This window comes from Syngnathus typhle, linkage group LG9 (assembly GCF_033458585.1).
Source record: "Syngnathus typhle isolate RoL2023-S1 ecotype Sweden linkage group LG9, RoL_Styp_1.0, whole genome shotgun sequence".
NCBI classification, from domain to species: domain Eukaryota; kingdom Metazoa; phylum Chordata; class Actinopteri; order Syngnathiformes; family Syngnathidae; genus Syngnathus; species Syngnathus typhle.
This window is the reverse complement of record NC_083746.1, coordinates 8,658,110-8,682,867: the sequence shown is the minus strand read 5'-3', so window position 1 is coordinate 8,682,867 and position 24,758 is coordinate 8,658,110. Positions and strand designations below refer to the sequence as shown.

Below are 24,758 nucleotides of genomic sequence, written 5' to 3'. Positions count from 1 at the left end.
TAGTGGCATCTAAACAATCAATAGGAACTTAGTTCATTCAGTAAGAGTGAATTTGGCTGAGAAGTATGTCTGAGTCCAAGTGTGCATTAGCACTTGCGAGCTAATTGGAATCTTGGAGTCAGGGAGGAATATTGCGTTGAGTTTGTTTATTGCTTTCTGTCAGGGCCAATATACCAGCCTGAGATGCCAAACATCCCGCCGCCTTAAACCCTGTTATTCACCAGATGCACCCACACCAGATTTGATGAGTTTTATTTTCCCACGGAGGAATAAATGCAATATGAGAGCAGCTCTATAAAGTGATAACATCGAGAAGGATGTAAATGCATCAAGATGCTCTGTCATTTCTTATTCTCACACACGGTACGCTTTGAGTGTGCTGGCGGGAATGTTGTTGACCATCAACATTAATCTTATGCCGGTGATCAGTGTCATCGTCATGTCTGGGATTTTTTTTTTCTTTCTGGTAGATTTCATAAGCCTAGCTTCATGGAGCGTCCATCCTGTTTATTTGTTTTTATCACCATCTCGCCAGTAAATATATATCTAAGTATTCGAAATTAAAACCATCTACAGTGCTCAACACCTCTTTCGTAGAATTGCTGGGAGAAGCGAGAAAAAGGCAGGAAAAGATGGATGGATGAAAGAATCCGAGGTGGTCACTTAGAGCTCGGCTCACCAGCAGTGGCTCTCTGGGCACCTGTTTAACAAGCTCAAAGCCCTGCGGTTCTCATCAGGTCTGAGCCTGTTTCCAAAACTCCAGGTCTCAAGCTCTTGATCAAAACCTCAAACATTCAGGAATGATCCCTCATTTCCCTCTTCCTTACAATCAACAACACTAGGGAATGGAGACATTCTAGTGTTCCTCACCTAAAGAAAAATCCAAGAAGGAAAAATCTCCCTATGTAGTAGCATGTCATCCTTCACTCGGAATACCCTTGAGGAAAGCAGGCCCACCTTTTATATCCACATAATGAGTCGGCTGTGTAACACCATGTGTAATATATAATAATGACTCTCAGGACAGCTACATCTGCTGACCTCTCTGGGGAGCTGAGTACAATTATTTACCCAGCCCAAAAAAAAAAAAATCATTCACAGAGCAAATGCAATTTAGTACATGAAAATAAGATGCAGCTTCCTCTGCCTTGTTTTCAATTATAGCTAAATGATCTAACCAGATTGTTAAGGAATGTTGTGTAAACAGTTTTCCCAGTAGATTCGGGGGACTTGCGTTTATTATGATGTATTCTCGTTAAGTGTGTGCATGGATGTGTGACACTGACAATAATCAAACATTTGCATATCATGTCTCTATACTTACGTCAGACGCGTTTTTTTTTTTAATCTGGTCCTAATAAGCCATCATTTATAATCACTACTAACTTTGTATGCGAGGCGCATACTAATTACACTGACTGGGGTCAATTCATCAGGTCAACAAGAAATTGTAAAATTCTCTCAGCTCAAGATATGAGCCTGCTCAGACGGTGTTAACAATTAAAAAAGAATTGAGGTGGCGAGGCGTGTTGTAACGGCCAACATTTAGAAAAAGTGCAAAAAAGTGAGAGGGAGTTGTTGCGTTTGAATTAGTTGTGTGCGAGTAATATGTGGTGCTTGCTTAATGCCGCCAAAAGAATAGCACACAACTAGAAAAGGAAGACAAAGGTCAGTTGAATTTGAATATGATTTTTTTTTTTTGAACCAGGTCCCTCGCTGGTGGGCTCCCTGAAGAAAGACTGGGCGTCTCCCAACAGCATCGCTCTTTCCTGGCAGCAACCCAAAGAAACAACGTTGCCCATTCTCGACTATGAGATCAAATACTATGAGAAGGTAACGTGTTGGTCAAGGTCCAGTGAAAATAAATAAATATAAATGCTTAATAACCAGGATCAGACAAATTGTCTTGGCTAGCTATTAAGAAAGTTTAGTTTTGTCCTATTTTTCTATCTTGTTTGTCGATCAAAATATTGTTTTCAGCCAAATAAAAGGGCTCCGATATTTTTTATTTATTTTTTATCGTGTCTAGAGAATAACCATATGCCATATGTTAAGTGAGTATTCATAAAGGACTCAGCACAGCTGATACGGAAGCTGTTTTGAATTTCAATGAGCTCATTATGTTAAGTGGAAAAATATTTTCTCTCTTTTTTTTGTGTGTGCGTGCAACGTTGCCCATAAGATATTAATAGACATACAGCAGTGACACATCAACGGATATGCATCCTTTGCCTGAAACCTCTTTACCTTCTTTCCAACATAGGAACGAGAGCAGCAGAGTTATTCTTCAACAAGCACCAAGGATCCTAGTGTGATCATCACAGGCTTGAAACCAGCCACCTGGTACGTCTTCAGTGTCCGCACCCGCACGCCATCTGGATACAGCGCCCACGCCACCAGATATGAATACAAAACTACCGGAGATTGTAAGTTATCATATTGTTACCAACGTTCTAACATTTCGGGCGAATTGCTCGATATTTGTTTGGGTGCTCCTCACCTTGGTAGCGTTCATCAAAGCTGACACATCAGATGGTTTGTTGAATAAATCCATCAAACTGATTATATGTTCTTTGGGAAGTACAGTTTTAAAGTTTGTTTGTTTTGGCTATTTTTTGCCTCAAAGATAATTCAGGTCTCAAAGTGTGACACTGTTATTGTTGCGCCGGAAATGTACACCGTTAGTGCACCTCTTCAGGGACTCGTACTTTACATCTCGAGTCGTAATGCCAAATTTGTGTTTGTGCTTCTCCGGGGTCTGTGTGTACCTTTTTGCCTCGTTAGTGTCTCCGGTGGCCTTTTGCGTCTCAGCCAATAAGCTCGTAACCTCTCCTTTTTGTTCAGCTAAGATGTCTTTGTGATTGGTTCCAGTGTATTTCGACAACCGTTAATGTGTTTTTGTTGGATTTTTAACAAGAAAAGACATTTACCGGCCGACTTGTAGTTCAGTGTTTAGTTCCTTTGCCTATTGTGGTCTGTTCAAGTTTAATTAAAAAAATAGTTTTGCTTCCACTGCTGCATCAATGCAGTTGTTAAAACTAGCGATAATAAACAATCAGTTGTATGCTTTTAAATCACAGAAACGACAAAATATATTAATATTGACTTCCATTTATAAGATTACATTGTGGAGTTACTCATGAAGACAAAAAAAAAAAAAAAGGCTTGTTAATGTCAAGCTATGCGCCGTTCCATCGATCCACAAATTGAATACAGTGGCCAAAGGTGTCTGACAATCCAGCCTTTATGTTTAGTGTATTTGAAATCGATATTTGTTTGTGTCTTTTTGAGACAACGCAACAGCTTTATTGCAGTTCTAATCATAAAACACAAAGGGTCCAGCTGCCCTTTTGTGCGAGGTCAGGTATTGTTGAGGGGTGATTTGGCACAAGAGCTCTCTTACCGTGGCTTTCTCTCCCATCCAAAGCTGCAGCGTGGGGTTTTATCTGTGGATCATACAGCGCTTGGCCAAGCCTTTGTACTTCCTGGCCTTTTATCTGAGAGCGAAAGCAGATTTGCCCCCCCGCCGCTCTCTCTGTCTCTGTCAGCCCGTCTGTCAGTCAGCGACTCATACTTTTGTTTTTCCATCAGTCTTTGTCACATCTACCTCTCCTTTTCAGCCGTATTTGTCTTTATCGCGCCGCTGTCATCCCGTTTCCTCATCCCTCACACGGCATCCGTCATTGTGTCCTCACCTCAATGTCATTGTCTTCTCACGCACACCTCATTATAGCTGCATCGGTCCGGCACGTCCTTTCTGGTGTGAAGAATATGTGAAGCGGTGACAGTAGCGTGCCGTGGGCACTTAGTCTCCCTCGGAGTGGTCAGTAATGGCTGTAATAGGGCAGACTGGCTGAGTAGGGGGGGAGAGTGGCTGTCAGGTAATGAAAAGATTGCAGTTTTGACTCCAGGTTTACACCTGTTACACTCACTCATGATACTGTTGTACTATGATTTTAGGAATTATGCAGATTTAAAAAGAAAAAAAAAGAATGTAGAGGGAACATTGTTGCAGTGAAATATAGAAAAATCATGATACTGTTGTGCTATGATCAAGATATTATGCAGATTTAAAATGAAAAAATAGAGGGAACTTGATGCAGTGAAGTATAGGAAAATATAGAATACATAAATATAGAAAAATGTTCACATTGTAAAAACAAAAAAAGCAAACTTTCATCCCAACATGATATTTAATATATATATGATGTATATTTAAAAAAAAAGTTCTTTCCTGTCTCTGGTGTATTCATTCTAAAAATAAAAGATACCAGCAAATCAGAGCATTGTATTATGCACACGCACAAAAAATACGGAAATTTATATTCCCCACTGTGAGACTAAGACGCGATTTAGAACTTAAATAGTTGTTATCAACATCAATCTTGAAGTGCTAAATATCTTTGTTTAACATGCACTCATACAGATACTTTGAAAAAAATTCACATGGACTTCTCTCAAGTGGTGTGTGACCAAGCACCCCGATCTGCAATTCATATTCATTAAGCATGAAATATGATCGAAATAAGTTGGGTAATACCAATCATCTTTCAATTATCTGGCCTATGTCAGCCGCGTGACAAGACACAGAAAATGGGGAAAATCATGAATATCAAATGGCTCCAATTTAACCAAATGATTATGGACTAAATCACAATTTAATGAATGAATAATATTAATTAACCAGAATCAGGCAGGCCTACGAATCATTGCAGTAACAAGGCTGATGGAAAGCTTTTTGCATCACAAAGAACTGTTCAAACGTCTCTATATGGAGAAACGACGTGATCTATTTATGGCACCTTCAGGGAAAAGATCTATGATTCATTTTCATTGCTGTATTTTTGATGATGTATTTTTTTCTCTCTCTCCCTCCCTGTCATCCTGCCCAGTATTCCATTTCCTCTATTCACCTGCATCTTTATTTTACCTGTCGTATATATTTCCTACTTTCCTTCCTAACCTAAAATATGTCATCTCTAGCATCAGATCTGGTCTCCGACCAAGGTCAGGTTTTGGTCATCGTTACGGCGGCGGTGGGTGGCTTTACCCTTCTCGTCATCCTCACCCTCTTCCTCCTCATTACGGGAAGGTAAGATGACTTTACTGCCCCTGACTTCTATTTGTGCACCATATCGGCAGTGCTTTTTTTTAAGACTAGGGAATTGTGATAAATCCTTTCTTTTGCATCAAAATGCTAACATCCCAAAACATGAGCTCTGGTAAAAACTCATGCATACTAATTTTATGTCAACATTAGAATATCTTTGCTCCACTTTAGAATCTAAAATGAGTTTCATAAGAGTGTCTTTTTGCACAAATCATACATACACATTGTTGTCCACTTGGATAGGGTCATGGTAATGCTAACCTAAAAAGAATTAAAATATGTATATGCCTTGGTTGTTGGCGGAGGCTAACATACAAATAACTTTTGAATTTATGCAGATTTTACTGGTTGGAAATAAAACCACGAGTTTTCTTTCTATCAAATTTCCATTTTTTGATAGCCCTTGACCTTTCTGCTTTAACAACTATAAATATTTTTGTGGCACTTTTATGAAATGATGACATCATCAATCAATGACAATAATGTTTATTCTAGCTGTGCACAGTGACTCACCGCACATACAAAGTTATCAGTCAAAAATTCCCACCTAGCCGTGTATCCTGTCTGAGGTGCACTTTTTTATTGCAAGGGTGAACTCTGACTCCACCAGTTTAATGTGTGGCAGATGATTTCTTTATTGACATGAACAGATTGCATAACCATGGTTGACTGCACAGTCTTTACTAGTGTCATATGCAAGGAGATTTACTTCATAGCCCACTGTCACTATGATAGTAATAGTAACTATCTTAATATTGATAGTGAAATCAGTCCATCACTTCACAAAAAGAGATGTTTTAGGCTTGATGAGGGATTTCCTGAAAGCCGGGTTTTTTTTCATGCTTTGCCGGCTTGTCTTTTTCCTCCTCATTACACAAGCACATACTGAGCAACAAACCACTTGATCACAATATGTAGTCCTCTCGCCCTGAGTAGGACGGACTTTGGGTGCTTTTTTAATGTACTTGAGCAGCTTGCGAACCCTTAGAGCTTTCATGAGGCTCTTGTGGAAGGCAGGCTTTGCAAGGGAGGACATAAGAGGAACTGACATGAGAGGAGGTGGACCTTACTATTCTAAAAGCTTCCTGAAATTCGAATTTGCCGCTGTGCGTGATACAACGAGCGGGCGGAAGCTTTTTTTCTGTACACTCTGTCCTTGAATAGATACCAGGACGTCATTTTCGTCTTAAATTCTCGGGTGACCTCTGCTCTGATGACGTGACTGTTTGGGATGTTGAGGCAAGAGAGGAGTGGTTTGATTCGCTGTTATGCTTTGATTAGCGCTCTGGGCAAAGTGCTTTAATTGAAGTTCCTGTTTTCGAGTGCTTATGCAAATGTGAGTGTGTCCCACAAAAAAAAAAAATCTCTTCTCATAACAAGTATTCATGTCCGTGGCGGCGTGTGCGGCCCGGACATGAAAGCCAGTCAGGGAGAGAGCGAAGCAGGCGGATAAAGGGGATCAGAGGAAAGGACTGGAAAGCACTGATAACGGTGTATGCCGCCATTTCTTTAATGAACAGCTTGACCCCATCAACAGAGGTCAACGACGACTTTCCAAATCGCCTTCTTATTCTTCTTGTCTGTGTCACCTGCCATGTTATCGCCGCTGTCCATCAGTGTCCGGGACCCCACAGACTTAACTCAGTCAAAGCACACGCTGGCAACCTGTGGCTCCGAGCACTCCTGACACCGCTTCTAATCTGGTCACCCGGATTATGTTAAAAAAATGCACGGACACACTTGATTGCAGCTGTGACACTGTAGCTCTTCACCAAGAATGCTTAAAGCGGTCATCTTACACCCTTCACACTGCGTCGTCACTCCTTCACGTGATAAAAGTAACCAATCACAAATGGATTTCTACTTTTTGGGAAATATTCATCCATTCAGACATTTCTCAATGGAGTTGTTCTGTCACTGTGAATTTAGCTTGCTAGTTTTTATCTTTAATCTTACACTGTGAGCAAAAAGCTAAATTGGAACGCTTGAACTTCATTTCATGTTTGTGTTTTGCAGGTGTCAGTGGTACATCAAGGCCAAGATGACCTCCGAGGATAAGAGGAGGGCCGATTATCAGACCGGACACGGTAGATAAATCAACAAACTCATTTAGTTGGACAGTCTTCATAAAGTATATAGAACTATGTCTTGGCAATGTTATTGTGAGTTTTTTTTTTTTTTTAATCGCTAGTGAATCGCGTCAGAATGTCACTGAAGTAAAGGTCAATGACAAATGCTTTGAACAAAAAAAGTGAAGTGTTGAGAGTCCCTGACACAACACATGAGAGCTTTTGCAGCAAAAATGACATATCCGAGTACATGTCTTTAATTCAAACTAAATGGTGCTGAAGTTGTACCTAATAAAGCGACCAGCGAAGGTATAGTCGTGAACCTGTGTCTATTGTCAGTACTCGAAATGGAGTGTAGCTTTGTGAGAGGATGACGTCCCAAGGGGTTTACGGTTGTTGCTTCATGCATCAGAGACAACTGATAGCTATTGTTTTTCGTGATACTGTATCGATCACCTGAGGCGCAGCGCAGCTTGTGTCTGGCTTCCCTCCTGCAGGCAGTCAGGCTCTGCTAAAGATTTAGTGACTTGCTCAAGGACACTCATACACCATGGAGGCTTGTATTAAACAAGGCTTAACGGGTTATTAAAGTTCAGTAATGCACTCAAGATGTTTCGAGATTTTATCTGATGATAATTTAGCAAGGATCATCTGTCTGCTTTCCTGGAGAGATTTTCAATGTGATTAATTTTTTTTCCCCCACTATGGAGTAGTAGTTTCTATTTTTAATTAAATGCACTCAGGAGTTTAATTACAATTTTTTGAATGATGATCATCTCTGTTTAATTAATTTCACCCTTCAACTTGATCAACATATTAAAGAGCTTCATACTACTTTTTGTCATTCAAACTCTGCAGTTCCTTACCCTGGGATTAAGACCTATGTGGATCCCGACACTTACGAAGACCCCGCGCAGGCCGTCCATGAGTTTACCAAGGAGATCGACCCATGTCGGATCCGTATCGAGAGAGTGATCGGAGCCGGTATGCAAACATGCACACTCTTGCTCTCGTATCTTATTCTTGAATCACATTTGGTCTGTCAGTGATGATCTTCTAGTACACATAATTATTAAGAATCCCCACATGGCCCATAAGATTTGCAATTCTATTTTTTTGTGCACACAAGTAAATGTGGCATTCAAGATTTACAGCAAAAAATAAAGTATGTCTTTATTTTGGGGGAAAGAGACATAACTTGAGCTACTGTGAGTCAATCATTCAGCTAAATGGAAACTGCAACACTGCCCCCAGGTGGAGCTAAAATGTATCTTTTGGTACTGGAACGTGATTAACGCCTATATTGTTTCCCCACCTTTACCGAGACTAGTCTTACATTTTTATATTGGAGGATAAAAACACATGAAACACCACAAGTGAATACAAAGCTAAATTAAGTTCCCCTCGTTCATTTAATGAAAGATAATTTATATTGTTCTGCCTATAGATAAACCAATTTATAGCTGTATTAATGAAGGATAATTTTCATAAGAATTAAGTTCAATTGTATCACTCCAGGTGAGTTTGGAGAGGTGTGCAGCGGCCGTCTGAGAACACCAGGCAAGAAGGAGATTGCTGTGGCAATAAAGACACTGAAAGGTGGCTATGTGGAGCGTCAGAGGCGGGATTTCCTACGCGAGGCTTCCATCATGGGGCAGTTTGATCACCCCAACATCATCAGGCTGGAGGGTGTCGTCACAAAAAGTAAGAAATTGATGATATCATCATTTCATTTTCTGTTACCAGCTCAAAATCATCAGTTGTGAAGACAATGAATCACTGAAATCTGTGCAGACTATTTTTACACGACAGTTAAATCATCTGTATGTTGTTTTGTTCTGGTCCTGACATTTATATCCATGTGTTGTCTGCAAGTCTGTTAATGTAATGTGAACATTATACCTTGATTATCCCCTGATGCACGCGCGAGTGTGTACGGCCAAGTGTCATTTTTACAGAGGGGCAAGTATTATGCATGCAAAGTGAGTGTGTGTATGCAAGAAGCGTTGACTTGTTAAGGACCTCTGTTTTACGGGGCTCACCCTGCACAACATATGGTTGTTTTTACACAGGCTGTATAAACTGAGACCACTTTCTGAATATAAATATGTTCCTGCCTTGGAGACCTTTTGACCCTCACCATTAAAAATGTCTTACACTCAGGCGCAATTTGTGCTTGGCTGTATGATTCATCTGCCAAAGCCTTTTATGAAAGTATCCCTTTTTCCATCTGTCTGTCTCACGTCCTCCCTCCATCGTTCAGTCCCTCCATCTGGTGTTGTTCTTTGGAGACTAATTATGGCGAGTATTGTGCTGTGACTGACAGACATACCTGCACTGAAATAAGGGGTGACACATTACACGGCAGTAAACAGGTGCATTTGTTGTCTTTTTTTTTTTTTGGGGCGCTCATGAACTATATTGCAGAACTTCTATGGTCCAGATCCTGCTAATTAGTCTGCTGAGCCAAAGTTGACAACACAGATTCAATGTTTGCTATTCCTTCACAGGTGGACTCTTAACTTATTTTTGGAACTTTGCAAAATTAAAGATGAAGAGTATTTTGCGCTTGTGCGTTTGCAGGCAGGCCTGTGATGATTGTGGTGGAGTATATGGAAAATGGATCACTGGACTCATTTCTGAGGGTACGTGTTTTATTGCGAGAGCTTGTGTGTGTACTCGTAATGTCACACTAATGCATTTTGTCAATCAAAAGATTTAATATTTCATATTTATTGCTTTTAACAGTTAGCAGACTGGTTTATTTGCAAGTAAAATTCTTTTATTTGTTTGTTCACAATGGATATGTTTGCCCCACTCCAAAATGTGCCTTTTTTTTTTTTTTTACTATAAGTAAATATTGCCAATCCTGTCCCAATGAGAGAACCAGGTTGTTGTTCTACAAAAATTTTCAAAAGTGACATGCCCATTATGCTACTATGCTAATGTTTTGTAGATTTCTATCCTGGCAGATGTCTGTTGAGTGCCACTCTTGTTCATCTCTGTATTAAGCCAACGTAGCTAAAATGAAGCACAATGTGGCAAATAGTCTAATTTTACTCTACATTAAGTAATGTATTTTTTTTCTCATTTGCCATTTGTTCACTTCTGTGTCTTCTCTCCTTTCCCTGTCAGCAACACGATGGTCACTTCACTGTCATCCAGTTGGTTGGCATGCTGCGTGGCATCGCCTCAGGAATGATGTACCTGTCAGACATGGGCTACGTTCATCGAGACCTGGCAGCTCGAAACATCTTGGTCAACAGCAACCTGGTGTGTAAAGTGTCCGATTTTGGTCTGTCCCGAATCCTGGAGGACGATCCCGAGGCTGCGTACACCACCACGGTACACCAAAACTGTCGTGTGCACAATTGAATTGGTTTGAGTGTGCGTTCATTTATATTTGTTTGTGAAAGCAGGGTGGAAAGATCCCAATCCGATGGACCGCTCCAGAAGCTATCTCATACCGAAAGTTCTCCTCAGCTAGTGATGCGTGGAGTTATGGCATTGTCATGTGGGAAGTGATGTCCTATGGGGAGCGGCCATATTGGGAGATGTCTAATCAGGACGTAAGTAGCCTCTTGTTTGTGGTTCTTACTAAAAACACGAGATAATTATTGTATGAAAGGTCCATTCCGGGACTCAGGTCAAATTGTGGCCTTTTTGTGTCGAGTGCAATTGGCAGGATCAGTCTAAGGTGTACCTTGCCTCTCATTTGACCCTAAAGAGGACGAATGGTCTAGAAAATGGATGGATGGAAGTTAAAAATATGCTGACACTTCACTTGATGACCGTTTAAGATTGTATGTGTGTGTGTCTTCAGAGAGCAATTTTCCACAAATTTCCCATTAGTTCTCTCTCATTAAATATTGCTGGCACAGCTTGAGGAAGGTGGGCGGCAAAAAATAGACCATGAGATATTCACCAAGCGTCTGTCGTGAACTGTCAGCTGAAGAGAAAGTGTAAAGGTCAAAGATATATCAGACTTTGATCCAGTTGAGGGGAAGTTTAAAGCTGTGGCTTCAGTGTACCTGAGTGACCCGCTGATTCGGGAGCTGTGGTGAGGGATCGGAAAGGCCTTGGAAGCATATCCATCACTCACGCAGATGAATGTGAAAGTTGCACACATAATCCCCGTAGTCCCTCTCACACACACACACATGCATTCGCTTACAGTATACACACACACACACACACACGCCTTACTGGCCGTAGAGTTCAGGGAGGATTTGTGTTGTTTGAGAATTGCTTCAAAGTGCAACCTGCAGAATCAGCTTGTCCATCTTCTCCAGGTCATGCTCTTATCAAATCTCCTCTTATACACTGCAAATATAGTCTGAAAATCAATTTTCTGGGTACATATACACTATGTACATACACTACTAGCTTTTCTCTAAAAACAAGCTGAATTGCAATTGTAACTGTTTAATTTAAATTGTATTACAATATATGTAATCCTTTGGCTCTGCCCAGGTGATTCTGTCTATCGAGGAGGGCTATCGGCTTCCTGCACCAATGGGCTGCCCTGTGGCACTCCACCAACTGATGCTGCACTGCTGGCAAACAGAAAGAAGTCATCGGCCCAGATTTGCAGACGTCGTCTCCTTCTTGGATAAACTCATTCGCAATCCCAGTAGTTTATTGCCGCTGGTGGAAGACTTTCAGAGGTAGGTACTCTCAAATGGCTTGTGTTATGTGTTGTTATTATTATTATTATTATTATTATTATTATTATTATTATTATTATTATTATTATTATTATTATTATTATTATTATTATTATTATTATTATTATTATTATTGTGTAACCTTGGCAACTGACGGAGCATTTTGTTTACATTGAGTAAAGGGGCAATCGGTTACCAAAGGGTCCAATAATTAGTTTGGTACATTAGTTGAGATTGTACCTTGTGGATGGACTATGATGATAATATGATTCCAAGAATCTTAACAGTGAGACTCCCAGAGCACGTTTCTGAGCGATGAAATCTGTCACGCTGGGAAATTAATTATGTTCCAAATCCAAGATGCTGATAAAAAGGCTGTCTGTATCTGATCGCAGTATGTTTCTGATTATGTCAGTCTACCGGAGTCTCCCGTGGAGGAAATGGACTACCCACTGTTCATCTCTATTGGTGACTGGCTGGACTCCATCAAAATGAGTCAGTACAAAAGCAACTTCATGGCAACGGGCTACAACACGTTGGATTCTGTTGCCAGGATGAATATCGAGTGAGTAACCAAGACAAAATGTTATGTTGGGAATTGTTAGCTGTGCTTCAACTGTAGTTAATTATAAAAAGTTTCTCAAAAATGGGTCTATGACGGTGCCTCGTTACTTCTACCCCTAGAGATGTGAGGCGCATCGGGGTGGATCTGATCGGCCACCAGCGGCGGATCATCAGCAGCGTACAGACCCTCCATTTGCAGCTACTACACGAACAGGAGAAAGGCTTCCACGTATGAGGTCGTCCTTTCACACGGCCTGGGACGGACACGTGGACGGAGCAGATGGCGAGAAAGTCTAGACTGACAGAGAGACACTTCACAGCCTGTGCCTGAGTCTTATTCCCTTAGACGCTCTGTAGGAAGGACGTCATTGGACTTGTCAGACTGCCCTCCCAGGCTGGTAGTTATGGACCGGACTCTTTTTCTACTACACACCCCTTACCCGGTATACCTGGTCTGGCCAGACTATTTTTTGACCGTCCAGTAGTTTGGCCCGAGCCGTCACTTAGAGGAATGTAATGCCTTGTTACAGCTGCGGTATTTTCTGTGTGAAGGTAAATAATCTTAGATATGTAGATTTATGGACATAATCTACTGAATCTTTGGATTTTTCTTTTCTTGGTCATGTAGCTGCTCCTCGGTGTGCAAAATATGTTTCTACCCTCAGCATAAAAAAAAAAAAATAGCCTCACCACTTTTCATTTTGTAATATGATCAGTTATCACAAAGTAATGTGCATTACTTGACTTTCTCTCCAGAGAGTCGAGTACACTAATACTTGAAGTGGTGAGAAGCGAGTCAAGGAGATTTCTTGAATGTTAAAATGTATAGAAAGCTAATCAGTAATTATTATCATGACCTTCTATTATATATGTGTGCAGATCTATATGTCAACGTGAATCTGAATCTTATTTCAAATGGTATTTATTTATATCAGATTAGCAATAATCACCTCAGTGTCTCGCAAAAGAGATGACAAATTGTGCAATGGGAGCCTCCAGACTGATTTTAGTGCCACGTATCCGGCCGGCTCGCTAAACTGGACCGGTTGCCTTCGCATGAAAAAGTCAAAATGATTTGCAATGTGGCTCACCGCTGTCTTAACAAAAGAATGTTCACATAACTCATAAATAAAGTATATTATTTCCTATTAACAAATATATATATATACACAACATAGACTTTTATGGTTCTTCAGAATTATGAGAAATACTTTTAGTTAAAGATATTTATTTGCACACGTGGGATTAATGGCAGCCACTGTGTGCTTACTTTGTGATCATGTAAAGGTTGTGGAATTCGTGGCAGTAGGGTAACCAAGTGTACATAAAAGTAGTCTGAAATGAAAACTTTTGGATCCGCAGTAGTTGATGTCACGTCGTCAGATGTTTACCATTGAAATTATTTATCTTCATTCCGGTAAACAGGCGGTGGTATAGAATATAACTATTAAATATGAATATAAAGAAGCCTTTTTGGTGGGGATCGCGAAAATCAGAGAAACTGGCAGCTTTTCAAAATTAAGTTAGCAGAGAGCGCACGAACGTTAACAGCAGCATCTTCGTTGATCTTGTCTGACTAGCAACGGTCCCATGCTCACACATGTATGCCTTACAGTCTCTTCACATTTTAGCAAATATGTTTCAGTGGCATCCGAGGATTTATCCCTTCAATGAAGTTATAGATTATAGATAAGAGTGAGCTTCAGTTACACAGTACATGAGACACACTCTCACTGGGACAAACCCTTCGACAGTCAAACGGAAAATATCAGATGCTGTTTGTTAAGCATGTTCTACTGCTGAGCAATGTTAGAACGTTCTTTTGTACAAAGTACAAGTATACTAATGATTACAATTCTTGTATTTTATTTTTTTATAATTTCCAAAGAGATGTTGTAGATCTTGCACACTGTAAGAGGCAGTTAACTGCGGATATTTATTTGCAAAATAAATCTGAAAAGCTCTGCAGTTTGGCTGTTTTTTTTTTTTTATGGTAGATGAAAACAAGTTGAAGAAAAGTTATTGATTTTTTTAATATATTGTTGTCGGTACTTTAAATTAGTGATGGGCAAATGAAGCTTCATGAAGCATTTGTGGTCGTCTTGGCCACTGCAATGGAAATGTATTCCATTTATTTCATCCACTCCATCTAAAAACCACAAATGCCTTCTAGAGGAGTCAGAAAATGTCTCAAGTGCTTCAATCAGACTTATTTGTACATCACTACTGTTTATTGACTTCGGTGATTAAAAAGAATACCCTAGTGCCAGTCAGCCAAGAGATGGAGCTGTTACACCACCGAACATCTCCAAAGTTGATCCCTTGAAAAGTTCAAATCCTTCATAACAAATCCTAGCCTTGGGTTGGCAATACTATTTCGATATAAATTAAACGGGACGGTCTAAGAGGTCTTGATTCAGAGCAAACCAGGCTAAAGATCAATGGCGGCAGCTGTTGTTGTTGGGGCTGTTGTCAAGCAGGCCATCGCATTACACTAATGAATCAAATTCATCAGGAAGAAAGGCCTGGGAAGATGCGCACCACCATGATCAGGTCACCGAGTGGCTTGCAGATCTTAATTCGTTCTAATAGGATTAGCTCTTGCAAGCTGGGATGCACAGGAAGCATCTCAGCATGTTGTAGTATTCACTCCAAAACGTGTATGTTCGCCTCAGGTTGCGATTATTATTTTTTCCATTATAATCAGATCATTAATGGGGTGATGTGGAGTATTTCAAAAGTGTAGCTTCAATTGGGTTAAATGGGGCTGCTGGATAAACTGTCAGGCTGGCTGGGCCTGAAGAAGAAGGAAGTCAATGTTTTATGTTTGGGACTGGACAACAGCGGCAAAACTACCATCATCAACCAATTGAAACCAGCTAATGTAAGTATTCGTTACTGATTAGAACTTTTTGGAACTAAAAGGGACAGGGGCAAAGGTTAGCTCTATAGTGCAATTTTTTTGCAGTTGTTCATTGATTGCTTGTTTTCAGCGTTCGAATTTCTTAGGGCCATTATCAGAAGAGTGGAAACATGTTAGTCAGGTAAAGCCCTTCATACTTAAATTATATTTCCATGTTGACATACTTGTCATTACTTTTCTGTTTTGTGTGTGAATACAGACACCGGGACAAGACATAGTTCCAACAATTGGCTTCAACATTGAAAAGTTCAAGAGTTCAAGGTACAGTTTTGAATGCATAAGAATTCTTTTTTTATAACTATAATTTCTGTATGATTTCGATTGTATGTTTTCTCGCTCTTGTACTGTCTTTCTCTGCACGAGCAGCCTTTCCTTCACAGTATTCGACATGTCTGGCCAAAGCAAATACAGAAATCTGTGGGAGCACTATTATAAGTACGCACACAGCCTTGTTAATTTCTTAGAATCATGACAAAATATTGATAAAGTCCGTACTCGTTTCTTTTTCAGAGAAAGCCACGCCATCATTTTTGTTATAGATAGCAGTGACAAATTGAGAATGGTTGTTGCCAAAGAGGAGCTCGATACCCTTCTCAACCACGGAGGTATGGTTAAAAGATCCCACCTGCGTGCTTTAACTAATTTTCACCATCTTACCACGCAGATATTTGCAGCAAAAAAGTACCCGTGTTATTCTTCGCAAACAAGATGGATCTCCGTGACGCCATGTCGTCTGTCAAGGTTTCCCAGATGTTGTGTTTGGAGAATATCAAAGACAAACCTTGGCACATCTGGTAATAGTTCACTTTTAATGCCGCTCATGATTATTAGATTCATGTTTTTAAAGGAAACACGCTTGAGCAATCTAGTTGAATTTAAGTGGCAGCGGCAGCAGCATAGACTTGAACCCGGGTGACTCTTTTCTACATGTTTGTTTGTCACCTTGTTTACTCATTAGACCAGGGGTCACCAAACTACGGCCCGCGGGCCGGATACGGCCCGCGGGACCGATTAATCCGGCCCGCCAACCCTGAATAAATTGTATTATTAAACTTTTTTTTTTTTTTTTTTTTTTTGCTCATTTTGCCTGCAATGACTGGGTTTCCCCAGTAGATGGGGAAGCTCGCCTGCGCATTTACTACCGGAAGCCGTGTCAGAAAGCTCGGTGCACACTCACAAGTGCGTGTACGGACATGGCGCACTCGCGCTCTATTTGTATCAGTCCCGAATTTAGAGCGTGGGCTGTGACGACAGCATTCTTGTAATTTGCGCGCTGAGCTTTCAGATGCAGTTTTGCGCAAAAGCCACCCACAAACCTTCCCCTGGAATCCTTCCGTTAAAATGTCGCCCAAGTAAAGCAGGGTGAACACAGTGCCGAGCGTTTAAAAGAGTTGCCAATTTGGCTCGACGTACGCGACGTGACGTTCAGCCACATGAACGTCAACATCTACCCGTCACAGATCGAGGTAAACTGACCAACACCTCGGATCTCGCCTAAGAATTGCCACAACAAATTTTACTCCAGACTATGACGCACTATCAAACTAAAAACTAAAAAGTGTCTACAAGCCTACTGGAACCTACAAAAGGATTATAAGGAAGGAACACAAGAACTTTAAGAGACTGCTCATATGTGTCAGAGAGGTTCTGCTCTGACAACTGAGCTGAACTTTTATCTGTTAAGATTGTGCATGGCACAACAGAAAGTTAATGTTCCATGGTTTTTTTTCTATGAAGAACCCAGAGAGAGTTATTTAGTTATTATTTATTTCCTGTTTTTTCTGTGAAGAACTCAGAGAGGGTTTAGTTATTATTTATTTCATTAATAGTGTTATTATTTGTTTCCTGACTTTTTTTCTGTAAAGAACCTGGTAAGGGTTATTAAATAACCGTTATTTGGTTATGTGTGGCTTTCTGGAAAACAATAATTTTTTAAGCTCCCCTACGATCGTCACACTTTTTCTGTTACAAACTGCCACCGGCCCGCCATCAGAGAAGGGAAAGGTTATGTGGCCCTCACAGGAAAAAGTTTGGGGACCCCTGCATTAGACAGATGGAAGGCAGATGGATGAAGAGCTTGGTTTAAATGCTCAAGTTGTGAATGTTAACGTGCACTATGAGGTGATTAAATCCTCAACCTGTTCTTTTCGTCTCTCAGTGCTAGCAATGCTATCGAAGGAGATGGCCTGCAGGAGGGGATGGAATGGCTCCAAGGTAACGCGTGTGCACAATTATGTTTGTTCATTTCAGTGTGTCCTGGCAACTATTCTTATTTAGACTTGTATTTTCTTTTTCCGTACTGGTAGAACAAATTGCACAGTAAGTATAATCATGATTTTGTATGTTATGTGATTGTTTTAATAGTTTTGTGTTGTGTGATTTGACAGTAAAGACAAAAATAACTATATATACCATAGTGGGATATTATTTGTTTATTTTCCCATTCAGTTTGTACATTTTAATTAGAAAGAAGGTTTTCAAAAAGCTTAACATGTTTTTTTTTATCTTTAACCAGGTCATATCAAAACCATGACCAAGTGAATGAATGAAATACCTATTGAGACGGACAGTTGGATACTCAACCTTTAATTTGGAATTATAGTGATGCAGCTCTTGCAACGTTTTCAATTCATGCCATGACAATTTTCAGTGAACAGTATAATTTGTACAAAAGAATTTTGCTTAGGCTGACGTCAGCATTTTTTTAAAAATCCATCCATCAATTTTCTGTACCGCTTGTCAAACGTAAACATGTTATAGTATGTATCAAATAAAAAAATGACACCAAAGACTCTTATAATACAACAACAATATCAGTACCATCTTAGTATTTACAAAAATAACCTTTTTAATTCATGCATTTTTACATATTTTTCTTTACGCACAATATTGTTGATGAAGGGAAAAACAATAAAAGCCTGCTAATGTATTTTTAAGATTACATTCATTTTTTTTCCCATGTACTAGGTCCTTTCACAAAACAGCTTTGAATTTCAAACTTTCAGACCACATCTGTGTGGCAAACAAGGACTATAAGAACAATAGTCCAATATGAACCTCATATATATTGTTCAACACATGAACAAACTGCATAACACCCTGAATTAAATAGCGAGTCAATGCAAATAAATAACAGCGTCAATAAATATTTTCTTTAATAATAAATATTAAATACTTTTGAAATATAACCTTCAAGCCAAGAAACAAATTCACCCTTGGAATGTAACCTACACAAAATATCTGGCTTTGTGTAATACTCAGTTTGCATCATTCCTATTTAAGCAACAAATGGAGGATTTTTGCATGGAATCGAGCACTGGCCTCCAGAAGGAGAAACGTAGCTGTGAAAAAGTTGCCGTTGTCAAGACGGTTTCCTGGAAACAGAAGAAAGAGTTAATGGATTTTTGATGGGGTGTCATTTAAAGAAAGGTCACACTGACTCAACTTACCCTCATCATACATGTAAAGTAAATCAACGATAATCTCTGAGAACGTGTTCTCGAGATGGTGGACGAAGGCGATCCTTTGGACTTCTGAGCCGAGGCTTTTGTGAAGCTGCTGTACCAAATGTACCACCCAGCCTATTTCATAGCCATCCTTTTCACACACCTACATATTACAAATGCAAAAAAATATATATTACGTGTTAAGAGCTGTTAGATTTTCCCACTAGATGTCAGAAGTTACAGCAGTAGCTACCAGAATAATGTAGACAATCAGTTTGGCAATGTCTCTGATAAATCCAGATTGGGCCCTGCTTGCCAAGACGGTGTAGCAGAAGTTATTGCCACACACCACCAAGAGACGGGCAACGTTCTCCACGTGCCATGGCTGAGGAATGGCTGCAAATGGAGAACTAAATCAACTCATTCTATTTATTCAGTGCACGTGGACACGTCGTTCATGCCACTCGGATGTTGTTACCAACGATCTCCTCAAAGATTGCTAGAGTTGTTTGCATAGTCCAGTCTTTCAGTTTGGGTTTGTTGAAGAGCAAAAGAAGGCTGCTGGCCAGCTCCCACAGAGCATCCTGAGGCAGCTCCCGTTCCACCAGATCCTGCCAAATGATGGGGCCTGCAAGGAACAGTGAAACGCTGCCCACCGACTGTCTTACCAGCAAAATGAGAGTTATCTCACCTTCAGATAGCTGTGGCCCATAGAGGATTAAGAGTAAGTGTGCCTGGCTGACCATGGGCCAGGGCTTCAGGAGTTGCAGGAGCCAAAATTGACAGTCTGACTGGTTCATAGACAAGTCTAACAAAACCTTGCGACAGAAGTAGCGGAGCTCCAGCTCTTCATAGCATTTCAGGCCTGCATAAACAGAGAAAATGGGAATGGGCGATGTTGGTGGAACAAAGAAGCAATTCAACAATATTGAAATGCTTTTGAACAAAAAAAGGCCTTAACTCAAATTGATTCCCACTAAGGTTAAATTGAAAGAGTATATTTGTTTGTACAAGTGCTATTTGGAGTTCAAGATGAACTCTACATGAGGCTTACAATATCTTCTCAGCGAATTAGATCCCAGATCGCAATTACTCGACTCTTGGAAGAAATTATAGTGACTCACCCAATTGAAGCTGTAAAAGCCTCCAAGCACTTTACTGGAAGACTTTCTACAAGACTTCTCTGAGAGACCCTTACCAGGTTTCCTGATAGTAGTGACTGTCTCGATTTTATTCAGCAAATTGGTGACTTCACACAGGAAGTGGAACACTCTTTGGCACTCAATCTCATCCCACCCTGCAATTATGGTCTGTGAAAGAAATCAATAGAAAATGTGTAGCATTTTTTTTTTCCATTTGCATTCATCATTCGACAATTCACCTGCAGAAAAGTTCCATATCTGGATAAACCAATGCAATTCGGTGCTGAGCAAGTCTCCCACAAGAAACAAGGAACCTGAAAACCATGTAAATCTGTGCACATTATACATCATCAAGTTTTTTGACCTAGTTTTTTACCTGTGAAAACTTTTGCAGGATACATTTCAGCCTCTCCTTTGTAGGTAGTAACATGGTGCACCGTTTGAACAATATACCTAAGAAAACAAGACAACAATACTAATATAGTTACAAATAGTTGGGGATATCAGGTTTCAAATAAAATTTTATTTCAGTACGACCTTTAAGTACAATATTACCTACACAAGTGAACTTTCCCTTTTTAAATGTGTCCAACTGTTTCAGTACTTTTAGCCGTTCTCTGTCATGAAGCTAATGTAAAAACAAACATCACATTTAAGTCCATACAACTGCTTACCTAGGTCTCTGAAATGTTTACCGAAACATTCCTGCTCAGGGCAATAGGTCTTATGAAGGTTTTGGTGCATGGTTTTGCCCCTCAATGTCATGGTGCTTATGTAGTCCATCACATACCCATTCATGTTCTTGGAAGCTAAGCTGAACACACTCAACTCCAGCACTGGAAAATGTTTGTCAAAAAGTTTGTTAGTGAGTGAAAAGTAATAACAAATCCAAACCATTGATTGTTTGCATTCAATACACGAGCAATACAATGTGTTATATTTTGTCAAACATTACAAGAAGTGTATTTTAATCAAGCAATACATTTAAATGGGAGCTCACAGCTGTACCTTACCAGAGAGCTTGTCTAGAATCAGATGAAAAACCTCTAATGGAAGTTTTTGGAAGAGGTTTCTGCTGTCCATCATCTGACTGCGAGTCTTGACGGCGACCTGACGGTAATTCCAACTCGGCCGACTGTACCTTCTTGCTTTTACTCTCGGCATTATTGACTGTAAAATGTCAAACATGTACACAATCTGCCATTATTTTCTGGTCTGTAAATACACTGGGAATAGTAGTTTGCTAGCTAGTTGGCTAGCTATAAGTATCACTAAGTAAATGCGCTATATGTCCACTCTTTTATATACCGTGTAAATAAATACAGTATATATATATTACACACCTGTAATAGAAATACGCCAAAGTAATTTTTATACATAAAAAATAGTAAACTCACCAACTTATTGAACTTGAACGAGAGCTTTTAGTGTAATGACAGTCGGCAGTAGCGCGAGACGTTCAATGTCCTAATTTATTGTTGTACACATTACACGAAATGGATTTGCCTGTAGAAATAACGCCTATTAAATTACTTTGGTATAAATAAATAAAAATAAAAACAAGTAAATAAACACTTTACTCTCTAAGTTCCACTAAATATATAATATAATATAATATAATATAATATAATATAATATAATATAATATAATATAATATAATATAATATAATATAATATAATATAATATAATATAATATAATATAATATAATATAATATAATAATAATTAACAGTAATAATAATAATCATCATAATGTTTATTACTATATTCCATATTACATGTTTTAAGTGTGACACATTTTGGTTGGACAAATGTTTTGGGGCACCTTACTGTACAGTTACTGGAACCAAAAATGTGAATTAAGTGTCAACCCTGAACCATGACCTTCCAACTAAGGTACCAAAAGTCGTACACAATTTCTGTAAGAAGAGGTGTCCTTGAGTTTCTTACACAGCAAGTCTGCAAAGATGTGTGTCACGCAAGACAAAGTATAAATGGACACCCAAATGTATTATGTTATCGTGGAGCACATTGCACAGCTACACTCAGCTGCTAATCACAGGATTATTTCGTCCAACTAAGACTATTAGGTGTTCCACATTTAAATGGCGTCTCCCACACCACAGGCACGCTTTGCAGAGGATCATCACACCAGAATTGAGCATTTGCAGTGGGAAAAGCTGGGAAAATCATGCCTCGTTGTTGTTGTGTCCTTTGGTTGCAGGTGGACCACAAAGGGCAGCGATGTTCTTAACAGGAGATGAGAGAACAGCTTCTGATGGAGGCCAAGCTCTACGTATGTACCAGATTGACATGTGTCAAGCTCACCTGTGTTTTTAATAGTCACATATTTGGCTTTTCGGCTAAATCTATGCCCCTGTGACCATGGGTAGACCTCTCATGCAGTTTTTGCCATGAGGTGAATATTCAGGTGTGTTTTTACAGCAGTCATTCATTCACAGCCTTTTGTACCATCTTGTGTAATTTCAGTCATGATAGTAAATCAACGTTCACGGTTGAACTTAGTCTGTTCCAGAATGTTGGTCGACATCTCATTTGTTCAGATTCCCCACATTTTTTTCTATAGCTGTTCAGTTAAACTCTTCAAGCTGGTGCCATATGTATCCAAGTTATGATTTAATTGTCATACAACAGATAAAAAACTGCAACCAAAGCAACACATTTGGTATTTGCGTAATAAAATCGCTAACCAAAAGCTGGCAAGGGCTAAACAGAGATTGCCATTGTTGTGAAACAGCCGAGTCATTTCTCAAGGCCTTTATTTCCCTTGGCCTTTTATTCAAAACACGCAGCACAAAAGAAGTAAATGCTTAACTAAATCAAAAGAGTTGAGCTGCTGTTAAATACCCAAAGCAAGAACGTGCAAGGTGAGCTCATGTCACAGCACATCAGAAATTGTTCTCTTGGTCAGTTTATTGCAGAGGTCATAAGAGAGATTTTATAGTGTGAGCATTTTCAAAGTTAGTGGTTTATATCAGTACAGTACTCCAAGCTTGGCTGGTTTCTGTCAATGTTTAATTTCTTCCCTCCTGAGGGGCGGCGAGGATGTCGGCAAATAGACCAGCACGGCGTGCCCTCCTGGGAGAAACTTTCAACTGAACGCTGCTCTCATTAGTTACAGATGCAGACACCTGCCACTCAGCAAAGACTGATGTCGGAATAGTTTCAGCTTCTTCACTTCGCACTTGAGGAATTGCTCAGAGTCCGTGACAAAATGTAAGCTCGCTGGAATTCGCAGTGCCCTTAACTGGAAGAGTCAACCACATCTGCTGCCTATGGGACTCAAGAATGCGTTTGTTATTGAAGGTACCTCAAAGTCCGTACAGCTTATGTATTTTAGATCTGATAAATGTAACAATTTAAGATTTAATATTTACTATGCACTTTGGATTGGAAACTACGCGTGGAACTTTTGCAGTTTGGGAATCTTGCCAAGTGAGTCGAACATGGCCAGCACTGCAGTTCAGCTCCTCGGTTTCTTCTTGAGCCTGCTGGGGTTCGTGGGAACTGTAGCCGCCACTGTGCTCCCACACTGGCGCAGCTCAGCCTACGTCGGTTCGAACATCATCACGGCCACCGCTTACATGAAAGGCCTGTGGATGGAATGTGTCTGGCACAGCACGGGCATTTATCAGTGTGAGCTGTACAGATCTTTATTGGCGTTGCCGCAGGACATGCAGGTACTGTGGTGCATATGCACACTTTTCAAACTTGTACGTATATTTCGTCATTAGAAGCGAGGTGAAAAGAATCATGTTGCGTAAAATGTCTTTCCTCCTCCTCATTAGGCTGCCCGTGCACTCATGGTGCTCTCCTGTGTCACCTCCATCCTGGCGATTGTGGTTTCTGTGATGGGGATGAAGTGCACCTACTTTGCCCACGGCTCATTAATCAAGCCCCCCCTGGTCATGAGCGGAGGGATATGTTTTCTCTGTGCCGGTTTACTCTGCTTGACCACAGTGTCCTGGACCACTAATGACATCATCGTCGATTTCTATGATCCCTTCCCTCACAACGGCATGAAGTACGAGATCGGCCTGGCGGTGTATCTTGGTTACGCGTCGAGCTGTCTCAGTTTGTGCGGAGGACTGGTACTGTGTTGGAGCAGCAGAGGTGAGCGGTCGCAGAGACGTCCCCAAATGCACAGGGGTCGGTCTTCGGCTCCTCCTCCTCCGTACATCAACAACAGCTACCCGCCGGCTCCTCCGTATAATCCTCCAGAGGCCTTGAAGGGCAATCGCGCATCCTCGCTTTGGTCGGCCTCCAACAGTGGCTACAGACTGAATAATTATGTCTAAAGTCTGTGCGGAAATGTTCTCTTAACACCTGAGCGATGCGTGGAACTGAAATACCATATGCCAAGACAGTCAAGTGAACTTTTCTGACCTCACACAGGAATCCATCACACTGCAATGTGGAAAGAGTACCACAAGAGGGCGACATTTATTAGTAGATGGAAACAGTGGCAACAGCTAAGGCCGCTTTAACAGTACAGTACGGTTACAAAAGATCACTTTTTGTCGAATTTATATTGGAATACTACCCGAATGACAATGCAAATACATACTCGATAATAGTGTTAGTTTTAGAAATAATTTGTACCTCGGTAAAATCAAGAAAATCAATCAAGTATGATTTGTTTGGGTGGCACCACATCAATGGACCATAAAGTGACTGGATATCATTTGTATCATTTGCATAATTATATCTGTCTATATATATATATATATATATATATATATATATATATATATATATATATATATATACACGTATGGGTGTGCGTGTGTGTGCGTGTGTGTGTGTGCGTGCGTG

General features: G+C 40.1%; 4 protein-coding genes across 5 annotated transcripts in view; 3 read left to right on the top strand and 1 right to left on the bottom strand.

Moving 5' to 3' along the window:
- Nucleotides 1-14,336, top strand: part of epha6 (eph receptor A6) — a 68,057-nt gene extending 53,721 nt beyond the window's left edge. The window contains exons 6-17 of the mRNA XM_061287759.1: nucleotides 1,709-1,833; nucleotides 2,264-2,426; nucleotides 4,984-5,092; nucleotides 7,127-7,197; nucleotides 8,038-8,163; nucleotides 8,698-8,883; nucleotides 9,763-9,824; nucleotides 10,315-10,524; nucleotides 10,599-10,748; nucleotides 11,653-11,846; nucleotides 12,262-12,411; nucleotides 12,531-14,336. Of these exons, the coding sequence (XP_061143743.1) occupies nucleotides 1,709-1,833; nucleotides 2,264-2,426; nucleotides 4,984-5,092; nucleotides 7,127-7,197; nucleotides 8,038-8,163; nucleotides 8,698-8,883; nucleotides 9,763-9,824; nucleotides 10,315-10,524; nucleotides 10,599-10,748; nucleotides 11,653-11,846; nucleotides 12,262-12,411; nucleotides 12,531-12,645 (1,661 nt within the window). The 3' untranslated portion in view covers nucleotides 12,646-14,336. The remainder of the gene's footprint in view (nucleotides 1-1,708; nucleotides 1,834-2,263; nucleotides 2,427-4,983; nucleotides 5,093-7,126; nucleotides 7,198-8,037; nucleotides 8,164-8,697; nucleotides 8,884-9,762; nucleotides 9,825-10,314; nucleotides 10,525-10,598; nucleotides 10,749-11,652; nucleotides 11,847-12,261; nucleotides 12,412-12,530) is intronic.
- A 127-nt stretch (nucleotides 14,337-14,463) lies between these two features.
- On the top strand, nucleotides 14,464-23,199 carry LOC133160197 (ADP-ribosylation factor-like protein 6). Of its 2 annotated transcripts, none has more exons than XM_061287843.1 (9): nucleotides 14,464-15,294; nucleotides 15,404-15,454; nucleotides 15,533-15,594; nucleotides 15,700-15,768; nucleotides 15,844-15,938; nucleotides 15,998-16,127; nucleotides 17,492-17,547; nucleotides 22,147-22,218; nucleotides 23,059-23,199. In XM_061287843.1, the coding sequence occupies exons 1-9, from the start codon at nucleotides 15,172-15,174 to the stop codon at nucleotides 23,130-23,132; spliced, it is 732 nt and encodes a 243-aa protein (XP_061143827.1). In that variant the 5' UTR covers nucleotides 14,464-15,171; the 3' UTR covers nucleotides 23,133-23,199. The 2 variants fall into 2 exon arrangements, with proteins under 2 accessions (XP_061143827.1, XP_061143829.1); XM_061287845.1 differs by lacking the exons at nucleotides 22,147-22,218; nucleotides 23,059-23,199 and adding exons at nucleotides 17,640-17,652; nucleotides 17,849-17,985.
- Nucleotides 18,480-21,384, bottom strand: LOC133160195 (F-box only protein 47-like). The gene is made up of 11 exons (XM_061287841.1): nucleotides 21,319-21,384; nucleotides 20,935-21,091; nucleotides 20,596-20,757; nucleotides 20,298-20,374; nucleotides 20,161-20,235; nucleotides 19,978-20,089; nucleotides 19,471-19,644; nucleotides 19,258-19,407; nucleotides 19,033-19,175; nucleotides 18,783-18,942; nucleotides 18,480-18,707 (listed from the first exon to the last, which is right to left on the bottom strand). The coding sequence occupies exons 2-11, from the start codon at nucleotides 21,083-21,085 to the stop codon at nucleotides 18,607-18,609; spliced, it is 1,305 nt and encodes a 434-aa protein (XP_061143825.1). The 5' UTR covers nucleotides 21,086-21,091; nucleotides 21,319-21,384; the 3' UTR covers nucleotides 18,480-18,606.
- Nucleotides 23,200-23,389: 190 nt separating the features above from the next.
- LOC133160196 (claudin-14-like) lies at nucleotides 23,390-24,612 on the top strand. The gene is made up of 2 exons (XM_061287842.1): nucleotides 23,390-23,623; nucleotides 23,732-24,612. Exons 1-2 carry the CDS (start codon nucleotides 23,390-23,392, stop codon nucleotides 24,239-24,241), a joined length of 744 nt encoding a protein of 247 aa, XP_061143826.1. The 3' UTR covers nucleotides 24,242-24,612.
- Nucleotides 24,613-24,758: the final 146 nt, after the last annotated feature.